This window comes from Anarrhichthys ocellatus, unplaced genomic scaffold, assembly GCF_004355925.1.
Source record: "Anarrhichthys ocellatus isolate YVR2014 unplaced genomic scaffold, GSC_Weel_1.0 scaffold13, whole genome shotgun sequence".
Taxonomy (NCBI): domain Eukaryota; kingdom Metazoa; phylum Chordata; class Actinopteri; order Perciformes; family Anarhichadidae; genus Anarrhichthys; species Anarrhichthys ocellatus.
Genome location: NW_022280043.1, coordinates 5462297 through 5485471, shown reverse-complemented (window position 1 = coordinate 5485471; position 23175 = coordinate 5462297). Strand labels below are relative to the sequence as shown.

General features: G+C 42.5%; 2 protein-coding genes across 5 annotated transcripts in view; one reads left to right on the top strand and one right to left on the bottom strand.

The window, feature by feature from the left end:
* Positions 1-12757, top strand: part of fam131bb (family with sequence similarity 131 member Bb) — a 21730-nt gene extending 8973 nt beyond the window's left edge. Inside the window, exons 2-9 of one of the 4 annotated variants that reach the window (XM_031852759.1) lie at positions 1190-1227; positions 3639-3674; positions 4086-4188; positions 5736-5960; positions 6128-6268; positions 7864-8183; positions 8993-9256; positions 10199-12757. In XM_031852759.1, coding sequence (XP_031708619.1) covers positions 1190-1227; positions 3639-3674; positions 4086-4188; positions 5736-5960; positions 6128-6268; positions 7864-8183; positions 8993-9256; positions 10199-10417 — 1346 coding nt within the window. In that variant the 3' untranslated portion in view covers positions 10418-12757. Of the gene's footprint in view, positions 1-1189; positions 3675-4085; positions 4189-5735; positions 5961-6127; positions 6269-7863; positions 8184-8992; positions 9257-9835 lie in introns of all 4 variants that reach the window. The other 3 variants (XM_031852761.1, XM_031852758.1, XM_031852760.1) reach the window with 3 other exon arrangements.
* A 2459-nt stretch (positions 12758-15216) lies between these two features.
* Positions 15217-23175, bottom strand: part of clcn1b (chloride channel, voltage-sensitive 1b) — a 24021-nt gene continuing 16062 nt past the window's right edge. Inside the window, exons 8-23 of the mRNA XM_031852686.1 lie at positions 22820-22945; positions 22243-22327; positions 21990-22091; positions 21450-21534; positions 20733-20885; positions 20486-20555; positions 20285-20395; positions 19540-19753; positions 19303-19436; positions 18883-19064; positions 18721-18802; positions 18543-18625; positions 18196-18240; positions 17970-18074; positions 16456-16542; positions 15217-16183 (exon numbers count right to left, since the gene is read on the bottom strand). Coding sequence (XP_031708546.1) covers positions 15740-16183; positions 16456-16542; positions 17970-18074; positions 18196-18240; positions 18543-18625; positions 18721-18802; positions 18883-19064; positions 19303-19436; positions 19540-19753; positions 20285-20395; positions 20486-20555; positions 20733-20885; positions 21450-21534; positions 21990-22091; positions 22243-22327; positions 22820-22945 — 2108 coding nt within the window. The 3' untranslated portion in view covers positions 15217-15739. The remainder of the gene's footprint in view (positions 16184-16455; positions 16543-17969; positions 18075-18195; positions 18241-18542; positions 18626-18720; positions 18803-18882; positions 19065-19302; positions 19437-19539; positions 19754-20284; positions 20396-20485; positions 20556-20732; positions 20886-21449; positions 21535-21989; positions 22092-22242; positions 22328-22819; positions 22946-23175) is intronic.

Sequence of the window (23175 nt, the reverse complement as noted above, 5' to 3'; positions counted from 1 at the left end):
ACACACACACACACACACACACACACACACACACACACACACACACAGGGAGACACAGAGTGCTGACACAGGAGAGAGCCCCTCTGAGAGTTGCACACGCAGACCCTCTGATACAGAGAGCAGGCACCTAGAGACTGACTCTGTGTTTAAACTCCATTACCAGTACCGTCTCGCTAATTAAACCAATGTTTTAATTAGGATTTGGACAGCCAGGAAAGAGGAGGGATAATAACGTCCATTCATCCAAAGAGAGCGTCTATTTCAGACGACTCCCATCTGCAGTGTGCTGGTGGATGGCAGTGTGTTTGATCTGCCACTGACTCCTTGCAGTGCATTATTAACTGAGATGCAGGTGTGATTTACATGTAGAGGAATTTCATTAAAGAGAGACTTTAAGGAACGACTTTGTTGATCTCTCACATTTAAACCAATTCGATTTTTCGTCACGATGAAGTTAACTCATGTATGAAGTCGGAGGAAGATTTTTATTTATTTACTATGAGGACTGTGGGACAGAATGTGTTACAAGGCAAACACTTTTGTTCAATTACAATTTAAATTGGTTCATATATTTGACACCATTCATTTGATGAACTTTAAGTACTCTCAAGTATGTCCCAGATATAAATTAGAAGTGGGGAATTTTATGCATATGGTGGCATTCATTTGTTTCCTTTGGAAAAAAAATGTTGCGGAAACCTTGATCACACATTTACTCTGGGGAGTAAACAAAGGAAAGGGGATCGCTGTTGGAAAGACAGCGATCCCCCCTCTGTATCAATGGGGTTTTATCAGTTGTTATCATCTGTTCCTTATTAAAAAAAAGCAGTATAATTTAAGAAATATTTGTTTTAAAAAGTTTGGTAACCTGCTAGATTTCATGGAAGCGATATTAAACGATTATGTTGGTGTTTTTATTTAATTATTTAAATAAAAAAACAGTATATATTTTTTTCAAAATAAAGGGGGGGGGGGGGGGGTAATTGTGAATGCAGGAACTTTGGCATTGTGGGAAAGGAAGGATGCCAGAGCTGATTCACCCAATAAAGGCAGAACGTCAGAGACAAGATATTCCTTGTTGAACTTTAGCCAAAGCTTCATAAATGGTAGGAATGCTAGGCTAGTCAACATTTGAGTTAAATTAATTTTCCTTCTCTCTTGTCTCTCTCTTCCTCTACCCTGTTGTCAGCGGGAGATGGCGTGCCAGTCCAGAAGGATGGGGAGCAGGTAAGACCTCAGTAGTCCTTCTGGCTCACCCCTCTGGTGGACTTCCTCTGACTGTTTCCTCACCACCTGAGGAACCAACATGGCTGTGGACTTAAGCTGCTACATGAGGAGCTGCAGCAGCTCAACTCACTAACTCTCTGTCACTCAAGGTGCCAGTGCTTATGCTCGTAGATTAGTAAAGTAGCACATGCATCATTTCAATGTCAGTCGCTTAACTTCCACTTCACCTCCCCGCCCATTTGATGGGGTGGCGTAACTGGAAGACTGAACAATACTGGTTCGGTTGGCATATTGCTGTTGCTATGATGTCCGTGGCTTGATTTCCATCTGACAGAGTCCCTGCTCAGTGCTGGTTCAAAGCAAAACAAGAAACACATCACTCTCTGTTTCTCCAAATTCTTACACACCATTACTATATCCTTTTGCCTCTCTTCTCATTTTCACTCATTTCGTCTCCTCTCCTGCTGCTTTACTGATCCTCTGCTCTAAAACGGATCCCTGTGAGACAGGACACAAGAGAGGGAACCATTTTGGAGGAACATGTAGAGAACTCTACTTTTTCACCAAATGCACCGTGGACAGATTCCATCCTTTATTTATGCATCGTGCCCCAGAATGCCCTTCAGTCCTACGGAGAGGAAAAAAACAACCACACACACGCACACACACACACATCCGTGTTGTCGGGGCTATTGGAAGTAACAGGAAAAGCTGCTTCAAGAGGCCCAGCTCTACTACTCAAGTGTGTTAAATCTCTCGTCAGACCCACTCCCGTGGAGAGAGAGGAAGAAAGAAAGAGGGAGAGTCAAAGAACCAAGAAGTGGGAGCAACAATAGAATTACAAAGTGAAAGGATTGAAGAAAAGAACAGGAAGAGGCTGATATCGATGAACATGAGTTATCTGGATATATGCTGTATGATGGAGATGTTAAACACCGCGCCGGTGGTCACTCTCTCATTATGACATTCAGCGTTAAATAACCTGTTCTTTACAGTTAACAGCCTGTTGACCAGCGGTTAGTAACAAAGTAGCCTATTTATTCAAGCATTGTTTTGAGGCAGGGTAGGGAGGGAAGGCCCAAACCCAATGTTAAAGCTCAGAGTAAAAGTTTGACATTTTGGGAAGTATGCTCATTCCCTTTCTTGCAGACAGTTACATAAGAAGATTGATACCACTTAGCTTAGTATAAAGACTGGAAACAGAGGGTAATAGCCTGGCTTCATCCATAACAGCACACCTAAAGCTAACTAATTAATGTGCAGTTTATCATTTTTATTATTTAATGTAGGGCAAAACAGGAAGAAGGTTAATTAGAGAGCTTTGGAGGTGATGGGAGGCGGATGTTGTTACCTTTGGACAGAGTTAGGCTAGCTGTTTCCCCCTGTTTCCAGTGTTTGTGCTGAGCTAAGCTAACCAGCTGCTGGTTCCAGCTTATTTACCATACAAAAGAGAGTGATACATCATCCAATTCTAAGCATTAAAAGTATTCCTTTGAGTAAAGGATCCGAGTACTTCTTCCATCACTGCTGTTTACTTTGCAATGTTTCAAATGTATAAAAATGGAGACACTGCTGGGAAAAATTAATTCAATTCTAAGAAAAATACAGTTTGAGAGGATTTATGTGTGATGAATGTTGGGGTCAACATTTTTTCCCCCATATTGTTTATTTACTAATTTATTTCTGCTCTGCCTCGACTGTGCAGATCGACAGGAAGGTGAAGACATTTGAGCACAACCACCAACCCACCAGCGTCCCCAGTCCAGTTAGTGATTGAGAGGAATGGTGTGGCAGAGGCTGTTGCTTATCTGCTTTGTTCCCAGCATCTGCCCTCTCCGCTCTCTCTTTCTCTTACACACACAAACACACACACACACACACACACACACACACACACACACACACACACACACACACACACACACACACCCTCCACTTCCTCCTGATAGCCCCAGTCCCCTGTATGTCTGCATCATCAGATACCGTTCGACACAGCACTGACATCTCACTCGATTTTGCGCTGGCTTTCAGTGTTTTTGGCAGCACACGTTACCAGAGAGGAGACTCATTCATCCGTAGCGTATTCACTCTGCTATACATAACCAAGCAAATATACTGATCCCTGTTTAATTCCCCCCCCCTCCCTCCTTCTCCCTGTCATTCCGGTCCTTCACTCTTGCCTTCTTCGTTCCTGGAAAATCCTGTGTATCTGTCTCTCTTCATCCCCTCTCATGTCTCTTAATTTCTCTTCTTCTGCATGTCCGATGAGCAATCCCTCTCCTTTCCATCCTCTCTTCGTCTTCTCCCATTTCCCTTCCATGCATGTCAATGCTCTCTCTGTCCTGTCACTCTCTTACTCTTTCCCACTCCTTCTTTCCCCATCCCTCCCTCTTCCTATTTCTCTTCCTCAGCATGGACGTTCAGAATTTTCATGGGAAGGAATCAATGTAAGTGTTGTGACACCATTCCTTCATCTACTACTTTTCTCCCTCTATCTATTTGTTTCTTTCACCTGTTTTGATTTAACTCACCCTTTAGTCATGAGCTTTTTCCTCCTCACGACCCCCCTCCACCTCGGCCTTACATTTACGGATTATTCTAGTGGTGCACGGTAGTCAGCACAAGCAGAATGACTTATTGGTGCAGAATACAAAAGTACACAGTTAACTTGGAATTAGGATTTGGGTAATGCATTTTTATCTTTTGTATTAACCCAACAACTCCATCACTTGTCTCCACTCACCCCTCTCTAACACACACTGTCTCGATGTCTTGGTGTGCACTGTCACACTTCCCATACTATTCCTTTCTCCACGCTCTTTTCCCCTCCTCCATTCCTCTCTCTTCTCTCCCTCTAGCTGTCTATGGAAGACACCACGTCAATCCTGCCTCGGCTCAAGAGGAACTCAAATGCCTACGGCATCGGGGCTCTGGCTAAGTCGTCTCTGTCAGGTGTGTCAGGTGTGTGTCTGTGCTGTAACTGGTAAACCGACCCCATGTTGGCTCGGCCCTCAGCGGGCGCTTGAGTCAGCATGGTACCCGAAACGGGTTCCCCTCTATCACTTCCTCTCCTCACTGTGATAACACTCGTCAATGGCTCCTTCTCAGTCATTGATGTAATGAATTATACTTGAAAACACAACACACACACACACACACACACACACACACACAGACAGACAGACAGACAGTGCATCATCATACAGCTTGTTGCTCTGGTTGTGAAACTGTGTTGTCCTGAATTAGTATGGATGTCGTGAACCGTGTAAAGTGCTGTGTTGAACAGTTTAGTGCAGTCTAGTGCAAAGTTTTTGGTTTAATCCAGCTGTTTTGTGCAGTGCAGTTTATTTGAGTGCAGTGAAATGTATTACAGTGCAGTGAAGTGCAGTGCAGCTGCCGTACCGTGTGGTGTTGTACAGATTTGTCCCATCATTTATTCAATTTATTCATGAATCTCATCTCCATTCGCCACTATCAGAGAGAATCAGACAACCAGGGATTTACAGTACGTGTCATCGTGTGTTGGTCACATGGAATATGGAGCACAGCCATTATGCTGTTATCAGCTGGTGTCAGCGTGGCAGGAAATGAATTTCATCTTCAAAAGATGTTCTGCAGGGTTTGCATGAGTCAAGTTCTCAAACAGACAGCGAGGAGAAAGAGAACAGTTTTCTGCTTACCCAGCGCAGCTTAGCAGAGGTGTAAAAGCTATTATGTCAACAAGCCAACCTCTCATTACGTATGCCACACAACCACCTCACCCCAATTAACCTATTCCATCTCATGATGCACCTTTGTCAGACAGGACACATCAATTCCCTCCTCTCCTCCTTGTAGCACATACAGGAAAGGGCTGAGTCTCATTAAACACATGAATGTCACCCACGCAACCCTTCATCATTTAGCTGTTCTTAAGATCAATGTGCATGAAGACCCTCATTAAACTACAGGCATTTCAGAAGTAGGATTGGACTGACAGTGTGTTTCTATATTGGTTTATCTTTGTTGGAGCAGACAATATTTCTTTTAATTGACCGTTTCTGTTCCCCAAACATCATAGAGGGATTCGGTTAATCATATTCTTATTCTCATGATATAATAACATGGGACAGAACTATAATCATACATATATATATATATATAGTTTAACCATTTCTAATCAGCCTCTATGGTAATTATCAATCAAACAGTAAAGACATAATTAGATAAACTGTCCAATTTCATCCTCCCACACCAGTTTAGTCTACTGGATATCCACTGGATATCCATAGTTCTTGTTGTTTGGTCGTGGATATCCGCAGCATCCACGACCAAACAACAAGAACATACTTGATAACATATCTTATGTCTGTCCCTCCCCTTTCATTCTCTTGGTCCATCCACCACTTTACCTCCAAAACAACAAACCTGCTGCTTCACTTCCCTCTCCCTCATTAATCTCTCATCTCTCACTTCAAACTCTTGCGATCCTCATCCTCCTCTGACTCCCATGTCTTCTGCGCCACCAGGAGTGAGCCGCACCATGAAGGAGAGAGTGACCAAGCCCACAGCCTTGGCCCATGGTCGCGTCGCTCACATGATTGAATGGCAAAACTGGAGCATGACCACGGTGGGTCCAGGGGGCGTCCCCCTGCCCCGCATCACCACCCAGGAGCGGGAGAAGGAGCGGCGGATGGAGAGCGACGCCTACAGTGACCTCAGTGAAGGAGAGAAGGAGGCTCGTTTCACTGCAGGTTGGAAGCACAGAGGACAGACGCTCCACAGAGCCTCGTAAACCGTCATCTGCAGAATGATGTGTTTCTAATCTCACTTTGTCGGATGTATGCCAATTATTCAGCTGACGTAATATAATGCAGGTCCTCACAATGATCCTGGCTTCTCCTTTGAATCATGACCTCAGGTATCCTGAAGCAGTTTGCGGTCTCGGAGGCGACACTCCTGGCCTGGACATCGATGGATGGAGAGAGCACGCGGTCGGGCTCAAACCAGGGCAGTATGGCTCATCTGAGTGAGCTTAACCAGGAGAGCATCAACAGTCGAGGTAAAGGACTACAAAGAACTACAAATATAACTGCAGCTGAAAATCGAAGTGGCTTTTGTTGCAGAACAATCTATACATTGCTATATACATAAGCTAAATTGTATTTAAAAAAAGCAGCCTACTAAGAGAAGTATCAGTTAATTAAGTGATTCTAAAAAATAATCAATTAAAAGTAAAACAGTATCATTATCAAAGTGTACAGTTCAACGTGGTCATTGTGCAGCAGAATGCCCCCTGTCAGTGTTACATTTTAATTGCTTAGGAAGTACTGTGTATGCAGGAATTAATGTGTAGCTGGTGGAAATAATGATCATCTTTTCTACTTTTGGTATTGTTGGTTTGTTGAATATAAAACAGTGCATCATATTTTGTCACCTATTTTGTATCTTGACCTTAGTATATGTCCAATAAATGTAGTGAAGTAAAAATTGTAATATCTAAATTTGAATGAAGAAGTATAAAGTAACATAAAAAGTACAAGTAACTCAGAACTGTACTTATAGGTATAGTGCCTGAGTAAATGTACTTTTCCAACACAGGCATACATTATAGTTTGTATACATTGAGTGAAATAATGTGGAAAGGTATTTATTTAATATATATTTTATAAAACACGTCCAGGCAGCGTTAAAACAGCTGTGAAGGCCTGTGTGGGTGCAGATAAGCAGCTTGCAGTAAAGCATGTGTCAAGTTGCTAAGTAATGAGAACATACTGTTCCATCTCCTCTTCCCAGGTTGGAAAGGAAGCTCGTTATTAATTTCACATTTCCAACATGGGCTGTTGGAATGTAAAAGGTATAACTAACAATTTTTATTCCACAGCACTTCCACTGCAAACTTCTTCTCATGAAGTTAGAGATGCAGACGAGTATAATGAGCGTGTATTAGAGTAGATAAATCTCCATAAGGATATGATGCTTGATTAATAGATCTGCATCAATTCATCAGATATTTTTTTTTACTCTTAGCACAGGGTTCAAATGTGTGTCTGTGTTTTCCCGCGAGGCCCTATTCATACACTTCCTCTTGAGAAAAAGATAAACGGCACCAAATCAAGGTTGCGACTGCATTACACAGCTTGACACAAGTGATGAATCAACAGTGAGGTGTGCCAGTGTTCAAACTGTATTCGGTAGATCTAGCTGCTGTCATAACACTTACTCAGCCAACGTGGATATTTTCTCTGCGGTAAGTGAGTTCTTTTGTTTAGCTGCCAGTCAAACCTCCTTATTCTGCTCAGCAGGCCAGATCAAAGCCAAAATGCAAACGGATTTATTCTGCTGTGCTTCCAACTCTTCTTAATTGTATGATAGCAGCTGAAATCCTATTTCCCAACATAAGTTGGTCATTTAGCAACTTCATTTAAAATAAAATGCTGATGCTTTACCAGGCCAATTTGGAGTTTAAAACAAAAAATCAGCGTGACATCAGGATTTCCCTGGTTTTATATTTGCGGATATTATGAAGATCATTATGATCAGGGTGATTCTCTCTATTGTGCTTCTTGCGACTAAAATGTGACCAAAACATGTAAAATGTAACATATAACAACCAGTACCTCCAATAGCAGCTGATGCCTTCTCCATTTCTTCCAGATCAGATATTGCATCACTCCTCAGCAGAGGTGTGGCCTCACACATACGTCTCCCAGGGCCACTACTGCCTCTCCTCCTCCGATGCCTGGGAGCCGATCACCAACGATCCGTCCGTCATGACGACTCCCCCTACTGGCTCCTATGTTGTGGGGACCGATGGGTATGATGGGCAGGCAGCGGCTTGCTTCCTGTCGCAGCAACAGCAGCAGCAGCAGCAGCAGTTCACTCTCCAGCAGCAGAATCAACTACAACAGCTGCAGCAGATCCAACAGATCCAGCACTACCAGCAACAGCAGCTCCTGCAGTATCAGCAACAACAGGTGGAGTCTCACTTCTCTGGGTGTGACACATGAGAGACAATAGATGGGGTTGAAATGTAGATGTGAGCATGTTTACTTTTGGACATGAAGCACAAACATCATGAGCAGTCCTTACGAGTCAGGAGGTTGTGTCATTTCAGAAGTGTGTCAAAATAGTGCTGTCGCTTAAAACCCTTGAAGCTCAAGTTTGAGTTATTTTCACGTTGCAACACATGATATTCTTTGCCACTCTGTAACTCCCATATTTATGAAGCTAGAATACCAACTAGGATCAGTCACAATGTTGTTTTTTTATGTTGAGTGGGGGAAATGAATTCTTGACCTTGGAAACACAACACTCTTGATTTAGTTTTTCACAGTGTTTTTTTTAAGTTTCTTGATTTATTTCAGCTTATAAAACACTTTACTTTATAGGTCCATAGTTTCCTATACTTCCCTAGAAAGGAACTGATATGTTACTCTAAATCAATAATAAGATTCATGGAAAGGAGAATGTAATTTGGTCATAAATATATGATACAACCATCAGAAACACTAGTTGTTGCTTTACAGCAAGTTGGATATAATAAATAAAGAATAATAAACCTGAATCTCTGTGCACAAACAAAAGCAGTATTGATCCCTTTTATAGTGAGAAAGAGGAAGGCCTGTACTTCTGTTGCCATCAAAAACTATTTTATTGGCTGCCGACATGAGGCTTTGTGCATTTTTGTCAAACTGCTTGATGCGTCACCTCTGACATGGCAGTGTCGTGGACGGACTCAGATCTCAGCCCTGCCTCTAACTCTTCCTCCTCACCCTGTTTGTAGTCGCTGGAGCACAGGCTGCACAGTGCCAACCAGTCTTTGCAAGCGACGCCCAACAGCACCATCCACAGCCTGATCCATTCGGCTCACCCACCGTTGGTCGATCTGTGGAACACGGGGCAGATGGAGGCCTATCAGACGGACGCCGGAGGCTACATCGGCGTGGCGGCGGTCGTGGAGCCGAGCCTCTGTGTTCCCTCCACAGAAGATATGGGAACAGAGCACTCTCCGCTACTGGAGCAGCAGGAGGAGGAGGAGGAGATAAAGGTGAGGTGGGGGGGGATTTGATTACATATAATTACATTCTCAGTGTCTAATATTTCATCTGTGAAGTGCCAAAGCACTGTAAAATACCATATATTCTATTAACTACAAATCATGAATCATTTATTATTTTTCAAATGATTCCATAAGTTTTTCAGATTTATTACCAATCATCTATGGATATAGGTTGGGTTCAATTCCTGGTTGTGTGGTATGAACCAGTGCTGACGTGACATTAGTTACAGCAGTAAGTGAACAATACGTCATCTTGTAAAAAGTGATGTATTGTTGCATATAGCAGAGACTATTGCATAACAGTTGGACAATGTTTTATGTGGTGTTAAAGGGAGCTTTCCAAAGCACAGAAAAATAATAGAATTTTTTTACCAGAAAGCCTTTTACAGACTGCAGGGGTGGGCTTTGAAAAAAGTTGGCATTTAAGATTATCGAGTTGCATTGTGGATGTTGTAGGATCCTGTTTTTGGAGCTTGACCTGTACTCTGTGGCTTCGACTGTGATTGTGACGATTGACCGTTCTGTTTTTTTTATCTCTTTCCTCCAACTTTATGGAAATGCATAAAGCCGGCTCAGACATCGTGGATGCTGAAGCTTCCTTTGAGCAACAACAAGAAACAGTTTACAAACCAACAATAATGGCCAATGCATTTCCATCATAATCAACTAAATATCAACTGTGATGGATTAACCATTTCAAGCAAATCTGGGAAGTCTTTCCCAGTTGATCCTCATACTCTGCTGGTTGCCTGAAAGATGAAGAAGTCGATAAACCTTTGGAAGTCAGTTGGCAATAATGTAAATAATATAAAAATTGTGGTTAATGGGATAAAACATGCAGACTCACCAGTATGTACCCTTACCTATATTGCGATGGTTGACTAGTAATGTTTACTGATCCTTCTGTGTGTCTCTGTCTGTCCTGATCAGGAGGATGAGATAACACTGTGCATGGAGCCAGAGTTCACCTCGTTGACTCCGCCCACGCAACAAGGGGACGCCTCTGGTGGCAGTAGTCCGGGGCAACCGCCGGCAGAGCCAATCACAGAGCGGAAGTCCTCCGATGTCACCTCCAGCCTCCTTCAGACACTAGAGGATAAGGAAGAGGCGGAGGGGCAGGGTCCTGCCTCTTCCATGGCAACCAACTGAGTACTTGGATGTCAATAGACAACTTATTACAAACTGACCGGAGAGTCAGCGAGGAATGAGCGTAATAATACAATATATATCTATTAATCTGTTACTTTTCAGGTATCAAAAACACAACTTTTTGGTTGCGAGATGAATTGGTGAGAGTTAGATTTGGAGATGGACTCACAATGAGAGAGGAGCTGATGCAACAAAGGACACCTATTTTATTTGTAAGCCTTACACCCCAAAGGTATAATTGAAGGGAGGAGTGAGTACGGAGAAACTGAAGAGGAGGAGGAGCAGGAGGAAGGGGAGCACTGACTGACTGAGACATTTCCACCAGGAAAATGAAACCACGTTGAGATGAAGAGGAGGGGAAAGGAAACATGCATGCTTTTTATGACGACAAGCAACATGACCCTGTCATCGCTTATAGTAATAATGAAAATCTATCATAATGAAACATTATAATAAGAATAATTTTGTAAAAAAGCAAAAAAAGAACAAATCTATGTATAAGTGTATGATAAGATATAACAGTTTTCCAAACGGGAGAACAACTCTGTTTACAGCTGTTACTCAACATATTAGATAGTGCTTAATCAAATTATTGTCCCTGTTGCATCGAACACATACAGTATACTTTAAAAACTGGCAACCCAAACAAAGTGTAATTCAAAGTAGAAAATGTCAGCATTTCAGTGACATGCAGATGAACCCTCCAAAATAAATACTTCTATCATGTTTGTGGCACCAAGATGCCCGAGGCACAACCCAGGGACAGGCCTGTCCTGCTGACTGCACACACTAAACTGCACAGATAAGGATTGTACTGTAAGATAGTGTGCTTCCTACTGTCTCTCTGTATGCATGTTTCTTCAGAGCACTATGGAGTACCTGTACTATACTGCACTGTATAGACTTTGCACTGAACCATAGTATCCCAGGTGGGGCAACAGTGGGCCTGCGGTGAGTTTCATGACGGAGAAATAAAGACAAAGCTGCATAAGCGATTCTCTTTTGCACTGATGCAATCCAACAGATCAGAGGTTGCCTTTGGACTGTTGACATTACCCAGTTCCCACTCTGACAACCAAAACCGAGCCACTTGACAACACAAACCCTCAGCTGCTTCTTTTTCCATAGACATACGTAGTCGAGGATGCTAATCACTATTTGAATGTACTGGGAAGACACATGGCAGTACATGAGCGTTAGTTTTTGATGTCTCCTCGCGGTCCACATGGGAGAGAGTCTTTCTTATGAAACAAACGAGTCTTTCAAACGTGTGCGAGGATGCTGTTGAAAACGGATTCACTGCTGGCTCCACCACGACACGCACGCACACACAAACACATACACACACACACACACACAAATATCTAAATTGTAACCAGCAATAGACAGACAACACATTGGCTTCCCAACAGACCAGTGTCAGCTCTGTCGTATAGATGTAAATAGTCGAAGTATATAAAAATCGCCTCTCAATCACAGTCACAGCTGTTCTAGTACAGTATGATTTCTTTATTTTTTTACACCTCTCAGTCCCTTTTAAGCTTACGATTCAGGCCTGGATTTAGTTTTTTTTTTTTTTTTTACCACTACACAAAGGCAAATGAAATGGAGGAACGTTTGTGTTTTAAACAGAGCAAGAGTGTTTTATCCGGCGAGTCCATCAGTGAGGGAAACAAAGACGGACCGTAGAAGGTCCGAGTTCACGGGATGAAATTACAGCCTGTGTGCCGCTCAATCAGCCAATCAGGGAATAGAACAGAAGACTGGGATTGAAGACTTGAGCCGAATAGATCAGTGTCTTCCTGCTCATTGAGATTACTGTGAAGCAGCTGCCTGCAGTGTGATAGTGATTCTAATGATGTTTGAGGAAGCATGTTGCCATTAGTTTCTTTCTTTTTCTGTCTTTCACCTGAGAAAGAATGCGTGTTTTCCAGCGAGGACGTTAAGCAGACAGTGAAGACTTTCTGTGCGTGGCTCACTTGATGAACTTTATAAACAACACACAACCGCAGATTTCATCTTTTTTTGTTCTCCATTGGGGAGCACCCTCTCCTCTCACTTTGATGATTGTGTGAGCAACTTTTAAGAGGAACAAAAAAAAAAAAAAGAAAGCGGTTTATTGACTGGAATTAATTTATTTGTTGACTGCTTCTTTATGTACTGTTGGGGACAATGTTTATTTTTCTACTGACTTGTTGAAATCCCTTCCAGCATAAGTTAGAATACTTGTCATGGTTGTAAAGTCGTCTTGTTTGTCTGGTTTTGAGCACATTACACCAAGAAAAACATACCTTAAGGGATTAGAGATGGATAGTTTGGCAGCTCTCAATTATTAACAAATCTATCATCATTTTATTTCACTACAAGAATCCCTGTTTAGTGTCTCATGAAAACAAGCGGGCTCAAAACTGCAAACAGAATGTCTTTACACAGTGGCACATATTCATTTATTTATTGAACGATTACTTGGTGGGGAGGAATAATGTGACATCTTGTACAGAGTCTTTAATTTCATGTAGGTACCAATCCTTCTGGGAGCAGTATCTTTTTCCTTATGAGTCAGTTTTAAAGGAAGGCAGCGTAGGGACTATTGATGGATATTTGTTGGTGGGGACATTTGCGATTTAGGTTTGATTATTATTTGCAAAAACAAAAGTTAGGAAACATGCATGGCCTTGATGAAAAGACACTGCTTCAATTTGGGTTGTTTTATTGGTTTTTTTCTCTCTTTTTTTGTTTAGCAAATTCTCAATGAATGAATAAACTAAAAACAAGAAGCCAAATATATTTCTGTGGATGTTAAGGTTTTCTGATCACATCTTTGTTAACCGACCGGTTTGCAATTGAGTTCTTCTTTTTATATAATTCTACTGCCATCTTCCAAGAGTTACAGTAATTTGTCTGCAGGCATGACGCTCAAAATCGGCTTCTTGTCCTCTGCCTTTCTCCTTCTATCTCTTTGTATCTGTTCTGTATATTTGTGTCTGTCTGTATGTCTGTCTGTCAGTGTACAGTAAGTTGTCTTGTTGGAAGAATCACTGCCTGAAAAAAAGAGGAAAAATAACAAGTTTTCACATCAACCAAAGGGGATTTGAAGCAATCAGACATAGATGTATAATTTGGAAATGTGTGCAAAAAAGTGAGCGCTGTAAAAAATCCTACAAAAAAATTGGATGGCTTCTGTAAAAGTCTGTATAAAACTGGATTAATTTGTTTGAAATGCGGCAGAGTGACTTGTGATACCAGTGTACACTCACACCTATGCATGCTTGTTGGACGGTTGTCACAGGATGGTTCTTCGACGTGGTTCCCCCCTCTCTCTCCTCTTCTGTCAATGACTCTCTGTTTCTTCCTGTTTCTCTTTCTTTCTCCTGCACGACACAACCTCCAACACCCCCTCCAGCTCCTTTACCCGTCTCCTCTTTTTTTCCTCTGGTGGAGAAAGATCAAATAAACAAACCAACAAATGGCATTTCTTGTGCTCATGTGTGGATATCTTTTCCAGGGTGTAAATAATTAGATTATCACACGTTCACCTCTTTCTCTCCAGACCCTTAACACATGTGAAATGTCTTTTTTTTAACCACTTCAGGTGGCAGCCAGTGTCTCTAAGCCAGCTTGTTGGTGCTTGTCAGACAAAACGGCAATCACGAAGGAAGTGGCAGCAGTGTAATCCAGCCCGTCATGCTTTTCCAAACACATTTCTCTCCAGTCCTAATCAGGGATTTTATGCCAGGAGAATATTAATGACAAATTCTCAGAGACAGGCCTCCTCTGTGGGACTAACTGCTTCTTTGTTCAAGCTCGCATAGAAATCAGAGACTGAAACACACTGTTGACCTTCACAGCACAAACACGTGTTCATGCTCAGAGCTATTCTCTTTTCAAGCCTGAATGCCGGAAGGCTGATAGAGTGATTTTTCCACTCGAGAAGGTGGTTTGTGCCCGTCTGTTGGTCGGTCCACCACTTTAGTCCACACTAAAATATCTCAACAACTATTGAACGGATTGTCATGAAATTTGTGGCACACATTCATGTCCCCTTCAGGATGAATTGTAAGAACTTTGGTAATCTCCTAATTTTTCATTTAGTGCCACCATCAGGTCAAAAATGTAAGTTGTTTATGACAAAGTGGGCGTTCTGACTGAAAAGCAGCCTGCATTAAAACAGCACAAGGGGCTGCGTTGTTGGGGGTTGTTGCTTCATGCACAGGTGAGATATGAAATACTACCCTTTGAGTAACACATAAGTGAATTTGAAGGCTTATCAGACGCCAGTTGCTAATCTTTTGTCTCAATGAGTGTGAGCTAAACATTAGAAATACAGCGTTCATTGTAAAAACAAATCTACCTGGAACGTGTGCTTGCATGTATTTGATTGGCCACTACAAAGCCTTGCAGGATAACGGTGTGTTGCAGTCACTTGGTTGGGCCAGGTTCCAATTTATGCTGGAGCTCCTGCGTTGGCTCCATTTAAATGAATGAGGGGACTGCGATTTTCTTTTGTCTGAATGCAGATACTTGCGAAACTCGCATTCCAACTCACTCTTCCTGACCTGTACGTTGTAATTAGTGCATATTAACAAATGTTAGCATGCTAGCGCAGTAAACTATAATAGTTACACCTTAACACCCATTCCGACTTTAGCATTTAGCTCAAATCATGTGTGCTGTGCCTCACAGAGTTTTTACCTTGACTGTTTTCCTACCAATGGACATTTTTATTGTTGTAGATAATTAAAATAAGCTAGTAGACAACTTTAACATTTATTATCTTTAAAAATGACAGATTGATAATAATGATTTGAACATTTAGCATACAGAAAATATCTGATAATTGTAAGTTATAATTAAAATCAACCTTAATCAGTAAACTTTAAATGCATGATCTCTTTGACCTCCAGGTCAAATTAATTAAGTCTTCATCAATATATTATTTCATTATCATACAATTCATTGCTGTCAGTTAACGTTTGATTAAATGAACAGACACTGAAATATGACAGAGCTACAATCAACATTTCCAAGATACATGTATGTATGGACATTGAACATTCGTGATATGTGCGACTGAACATGTTTGTCCGTCTGCAGTTCAAAAGACACAGGAAGCCCCCTGAGATTTTGAGAGTGAAATTATAAGAGTAGAAAAAAAAAATCCTGTACTACAAGTTTCAGGAGCTTTATGTGCACTAGCTCGTCCTGCTCTCTGAGAGCTGAATGTCTGAGGGTCTGCAGGTGAGCCCGACTCCTCCACCCAGACAGCAGCTCTGTCTCTGGGGGAGAAGGAGTGAAATGAAAGTCTTTTCTCTTGAACCCAGTCTATATGGGCTCATCGGACTCCTCGCTCTCCCTGTCCTCCTGCAGGGAGGATAGTGTGAGGGCAGGGCTGGTGGGTGACACAGGTGAGGCAGGAGGTGAAGGTGAGGTAGGGGAGGAGGTAGAAGGGGATGCTGGCTCTTGTGAATCCCCGTCAGCTCCTCTTGTGTGGACAGAGCTGCTGGGGGAGGAGGGAGCAGTGTCACACCCAGGAGCTCCCCTGGAAGACGATGCCTTTCCTCTGGAATCCTCGTTGGACTCCTTCCTCCCCAGCTCTCCCTCCCTCCTGCTCCCCTCCCCCCACAGGTCTTTGTCCCGAGTGGGGGAGGAAGGGGTGGATGAGGGAGGCTGGTGCTTCTTGGTTTTCCTGCTGGCGTCTCTGAAGCTGGCCAGAGGGGGACGAAGCTTCACCCCACTGCGAGTTGAGCCCTCTATAGCTTTCTGTAACTGTTAGAGAGAAAGAGGTTGAAACACATATAGCAGAGAAACATGTGTTGAAGTGATCGCTAAAGCGAACATCCGGGGAGATGAGTTGAGGGCGGTTAATGAAATAACCGCATGAATCAGAGTGTAAAGCATGATGCACCATGTGACAGAACAACTGCCCACAACATGAGATCATCACAGCTCGCTGTCATGCCGCATTACAGGATCAAACCAAGAGAGGCGACAAAAACATGCACACAAAGAAAAAACGAAGGAAAAAAATATGACTTTACCTCTTTCAGTGCCACGACACCCACCAGCTTTCCGATACTGGTGACATAGGCGTGACTGAGACCCAGCAGAGAGAACAGAGTGTGGGTCTGAGTAATGAGGGAGAGGAGGACATGATCCAGTCAGTGTTAAATGTTTTGCAGTGTGACAGTGTTCTGTCACAATTTGCCCCGCAAGTTATAAAGGAAATAGATACAGAAATATAGCATGAAACAAAGCATAAAATTCAAGATTCAAAGCTTTATGGTCGTATGGACATAAACAAAAACAAAAAAACTCCAGCAATTTAGTATCCCACCTCCCTAAGTTGGGTGATTCACTACAGACAGAATTTTAAAAATGCTCAAACTCGATGCAGCAGAGGCTGAGACATCCTGACTTTTACTGTCTATGGAACAAGCTCCAGAATCCCTGGATCCCACATTTGCTAATCTTTCATAAAGACTAGATGCACCAATATCAATATTGGATATCGATCTGACAATGACTCAAATAGCTAGATTGGGTATAGGATACCATTATCTTAATAAATAACAATTCAGTACTTTTATATCTATGTATTTATTTGTTATTTTTTTTTTTACAAAGTTAGGAAAGCAATGTTTAATGTAAGCCTGATGGTGCCATAGAAGAATGATCCTGGTCTTTTCTGAGGCTTACAGCTTATTAATTAAACACTGGTATTACTCGGTATCGGCTGATACACAAAGCCCAGATATCTGTATCGGGACTGAAAAAGTCGGATTGGTGCATCCCTAATCAAGACCCTCCCTGCCCACGTTTTTAAAACCACATTTAGTTATCTCTAAACTCAATCTGAGAAAACTCTGAAAGCTCCCTTTAGAGCCACAGAAGACATTATACAACTGTTTCCACAGGTTGAAATAGACAATGACAAATTTGGTGGAGTTCCCCTTTAAACAGTTGAGCAAAAGAAAGTCGGAACAGAGTTGTACAAACAGAACAAAGAAGAAATTAAACATGTTTAAGAATAAAAACAAACAAGTATAAAAGTGAAAATGAACTTGTGTTCTAAAGGAATAGTTTGCCCTTTTGGGAGATACTTTTATTTGTAATCTTGCAGAGAGATTGATGAGAGGATTGAGACACTCCCATGCCTGTATACTTAATATGAAACTACAGCCAGGAGAAAGTTAGCTTTGCATAAAGACTTGAAATAGGAAACTTCTAGGTTGACTCCGTCCAAAGGTAAATCCACCTATCAGCTGGGGGCTGCGTTGTTGGGTTGATGTGTTGTGAAACAATGAAATATAATCCAGGAGATCCAGTTGCCCAAACATGGCATATCTTTTTACTCACAGACAAGATTTTACAACTCATGTTTATTTAAACTGATGTATAAGTACATTTGAGTATTTCCCAAAATGTCAAACTATTTATTTAAAATATGCTGCTTTAAAATATGAAATGGTAATTGTCTGTGATATGTAATTGCATTATCAGTGTCATGACTTTGACATGTAAAAACATGTCACCCAGGTGTTGCTGTGGTCACCTTGTGGAGAGAAGTCCTTTCCACCAGTTGAAACGGGGAGGGGTCTATACGTATCTGCTCCATATCGATTGGTTTATCCAGCTCTTCCTCTACCCAGGCTTTGATCTGCATCAGCCAATCACAAGAGAGATGGACTAAGAGTATACAGAGTTTCTAATTATTGATTTGGATGGTTTGGGTTTCTCATTGTTGGCTGTGTGCATGGTGAATCATTAAGGTACAGTACCTCCTCTGGGGACATGGTGTCCGTCAGCGGAGGGGGCGTGGTCTCCTGAGCAAAGAAGGGGGGGAGAAAGAGCGAGGGACAGATTGATGGGCAGTCAGTTTGAAAAACTACACAGATGATGATAAAAATGACCCCTGGTAGTTTCATGGCATCACCCACTGCACAACATGTCAACTCCTTTATGTATGCATCACGTCATGCCCCTCCCATCACATCAGGTTGGCTCCAGGAGCCATGTTGGACTAATAACTCCGTCTGAGCCGTCGCTGCCAACTCGACAGCAGATCAGTGATGCGCCGCTCCTTTGAGCTTCAAGGGTCAAAAATAGTATGTGAGGTTGATTTTACCTGAGTTTCAATCTGGCCTGACAAAGATGTGGAGGAGAAGAGTCTCTGAAGAGCCCTGCTGACAGATGGCAGCTTGCGCTTGTCTGAGGATACGGTATGGCAACACAAGTCAGACAAGAGAGGAAGCAACATTTGATGGGCGGACTGGTTTTCATGTGCAGTGGAACTGCCATGTTACCTGAACCTGTGTGGTTGGTGGAGGGCTCCTGAGCTCTGGCGGATGGGATGGGCCCGTTACATTCTTCCTGGACTGGAGCAGTCTGCAGACACAGTTGGTAAATACATTTTTTACCAAATACACTTCTTGTAAATTAATTTATGGTTGTTGTTTTTTTCCCACCTTGTCTGCGCTCTCCTCTCCCCCGTCCTCGTCTACAAAGGTGAAGGACTCCCAGCTGACTTTAGAGCCCTGGCCTGGGGAGCTCTGACCTCTTTCAAAGACTCGCCTCTCTGGTGAGAGCCACCAGTCGAAGACGGCTTGAAGCTCCGTCCTCTCGATGGAGCCCAGAAGAATCATGGATTCTGCAGAGAGAAGTGTTACAGGAGAAGTTCAACATTTTGGGAAATACACTTATTTGCTTATCAGTGATACTATTCTGATGTTTGTAAACTCAATAAGAACCTGCAGCCGGCAGGGTTTAGCTGTGGTATCGATAAATAAGTAAATTTCCCCAAATATCAAACTTTTTCTTTCACACAAAGCATCTACAGCACAAGATAGAAGCTTTAAGGCCCAGTATGATGATGTAAGTCACCCTACCTTTAGAGTCGACCAGGGGGATAGTTTTCAGAGATGTGGTCTCAAGCAGATCGTTCAGTTCCCGATAGGTGGAGTGAGAAGACAGGAACTTAACTTTGCGCACCATGATGTCCTCCACAAAGATGTTATACTTGCTGGGGATGCAGAGATACTACAATAAATACCCTTTGTCCGACAGTAACAGCTACATGGAAAAAATAAACACCCGAAGAAGTTTTCTCGCAGTTTTAGCTTTACCCGATGTGTCCGAGGGCCATCTCAGGCAGGTAGGGCAGCTTCTTCACCTGGATGATGGAGTCGTAGAGAGAAGGCTGCAGACCTTGGGCCACCATGTTTGCTAGGATGACAGCCACCATCATCGGTAGGATGTGAGAGATTTGACCAGTCAGCTCAAAGCAGATTACTGCAGTGGAAACCGTGTGTGTGACGGCTCCCGTCATCGCTGCCGCACCTGGTCGAGTGCAAAGGACAGGATATTTGAGAGAGTCATTCCTCTATTATCGTTCCTCCATCTGATTCCTCTGTAACTGTACCTGAACACATCCACTTTGGCCTTGAATTGTCTTATAATAAGGTAAAATAAGAATTGTAAAGAGAGAGTACAATAATGTACTCATAATAGCCTTCATTTAAGGTGAAATCCATTCACTTGTGCAGTGAAACACATAGGGCAGGGTTACAACAGTGGTTTAGACATTCAATTCAAGAATTTCAATGACTTTAAAGGTTTAATTTCAAAAGTCACATTAAAAATGTTGACAATTTAGAGGCCTCACTTTGACCAAAGATGCAACAAAGTCTAGTGAAAATGGTAAAACAGTTTCTAAACTGCTGCTACATCCACATTTTTTAACTGAAAGAAAGAAATCAAGCACTTTCGAAGTCAGTAGTTCACCAAATGTTCTCAAATCTTAGTCTTCTTAAAGTCTCTTCTATAAGTCCTATGGGATCCTGAGCACAGCACTGAGGTTAGTAGACTGACCAATGACGGCGTAACCTCCCGGCAGGATGCGGTAGACTATCCCATCAAACAGGATTCCATTTGGGAAAAGAGTGGCCATGATCTCCCCCACGAGGCGGCCGAAAGCAGCTCCTTGAGGAGAGAGATAAGACACGCTGGTAAAAACGAATTGAACTGAAACTCAGCAGGAGACACTGCGCTTGCATTACAAAATCCTCTTACCTAATATGAACACTGGCATAAAGGCACCGGAGGGGATGGGCATCGTGGTGGAAAGTGCTGACATCCAGAACTGCAACACAAATACCGGATCAACGACGGATCAAGACCAGTCCCAGAGGTTTCACACACACACACATATATATATATATACACACATTATCTATCTATCTATCTATATATATATATATCTATATATATATATATATATATGAATGCTACACAAGTACACAGCAAGAGGGAGAGATACCTTCATGACGAGGAAGAGGAGGAGGATGACAAAGACGCTGACATGAGGATGAATCCATGCAGAGGAGCGACCCAGGCCGGGCGGAGCAGATCCTGAGATTTTGGTCCAGGTGAAATTATCAAACAGGGAGTTGATACACTCTCTGGGCATCAACTGTCAGACGGGACAGACACACAGAAACAAAACTTTATCGAAACTGAAAAAAGGCAATGTTTAACCTCCACCAAGTCTAAATCAGGCAAAAGGCCGGCATGACAAACTGATCAACAAATTTTAATGATTCAATCAGGGTTCACATATTGAAACAGAAAATGCTTGTGGCAAATATTCAGGTTTAAGCAGAGATGAGGACTTCTTTCTAACTCCACACCCCCAGTTTATTTTAAAATGTTCAGTATTGTAGTTTTCAGCCCTAATCAAGTTACTTCACTTGAGGTGATTCATCAGGATACTTGCAGCTCCCTGTGGAGCCACAAAAATCTTTATACAGCTTTGTTCACATAATACTCCCCGAGACCTGTAAACAGACTTTGATGTGTAAAATCGGTGGAGTTCCCCTTTCATCAAATTCCCGTCATTACGGCTTTTCTTTCCTTCCAGCAAAACATAAGAAAACCACACAATCTAGACCCCACTGACCATCTTCTTCAACATCATAAATATTAATGAACACACATCAGAAAGAAGTCAGAGAGTGTGAGATTGAGTGAGTCTAACCTCTCCAGCCATAAACTGTCCAAATCCAGGTGGAAACGTTAAGGTGGCGATGATCAGTGTCACTGCACCTGGATAGATCAATCGACTGGGAACGCACACACACACACACACACACACACACGCACATGCACGCACGCACGCACACACACAGAAACAGGAATGTATTCTTAGACAATAACAACATGGCAAAATAAGTGATGCTTGCTACAGAAATAACTCTGTACGAGTCTGTACCAACAGATGTATGGCTCTCCTGGCGCTGCTGCTCGCCTCTTTCTAATGGCGGAGACTAATGTTCCCTGACTGATGAGTCTCGGAGGATAAGTGAATCTCCACATTGACTGAATAACTGGCTGAAAGGTTGTTAAGGCTTTGCTGCTGTCCTGGCCAGTGTTGTGAGACTGATGAGTTCGGAGAGAGCTGAGATTCATTAAGAGGAATTGGATTTGAACGCGCAAATGATTTGAGTTCATGGGAACATGGCCCTGCGTGTGTGTACATGTGTGTGTGTGTGTGTGTGTGTGTGTGTTGGGATCTCACTGTTTGGTTAGGAAGCGTGTGAGTGCTGTCGGTCTCCTCATGAAGAGGACCACCTGTCTGTTCAGGTAGACGAAGAACGCCCCCAGGAAGCCACACGAGATCCTAACATGACAAAATAAAACGTGCTCATACTGCTCCTCCTGCACAACAACCATGTATGGGCAACAATATGTATTGAGGAGAATACATGACCATATATATTAAAAAAGCGGAGACACACAGTATCATTGCACACACACTTATTTGTATTCACCCTATTATTGCAAATGCAGGCAGCTCCTGCAGGTCAAAGGGGAAATCCATCCGGAAGTTAGTTTTGAAGAGAGCTGTGATTGTGACTGAGAGAAAAAGGAAAGTTCATTGATCAGCACAACACAAAATCAAAGCCAGGACATACAAATATCATGGACGATGGTGTGCAGGAAGAGAAAAAATACTTTTAGGAATGATATTATATTCACAATGTCAAAACAGAGGATGTTTTGGAGGATTTTAAACCTGCGTAACTTATGCAGTCTGGGGGCAGCGGAAGTTGTTTGGGAAGATGAATATTCGATGATTGTCTGGTTAAGTGAGAGTTGTGAAATTGTTTGAATATAGAGTAAGACAGAAAACAGTCTTCTAAATTGTAAGAAGTTGACATAATAAAGTAATAAAGGCAGAGAATAGGGTGCAGGGATTTAGATGCGATTATTTAATTCTACATTTCTGGTTTATCTAAAGAAGCAAATATTACTTAGCTGTCATATTCAGCTACTTTAGATAAAATGCCAGCTCAGCAGTCTTTTACAGCAGTGTGTGTGTGTGTGTGTGTGTGTTCTGCTTCTTACCAGCATCCTTGTTCCAAACAGAGAGCACCCTGAATATGAAGGCGCTGAATGTGGCGGCAAAATATCCCCGCCAATAATTCCTCACCGCAAAGTAGGTAGACGTGACCTCAATACTGAACAACACCCCTGGTGGTGTTGAGGAGAGAGAGAGGGGGGGAGAGAGAGAGGGAGAGGGAGAGAGAGAACAAAAGAGAAGAGAGGACGGACAGAGGGAGAGGAGGGATTAGAACGGGAGAGGGAAATGAGGATGGATAGTGTGAGAAACGAGAGAAACAGGGAAGGGTAAGACAGAGAGAGAAAGAGAGAGAGAGACAGACAGAGAGAGAAAGAGAGAGAGAGACAGACAGAGAGACAGA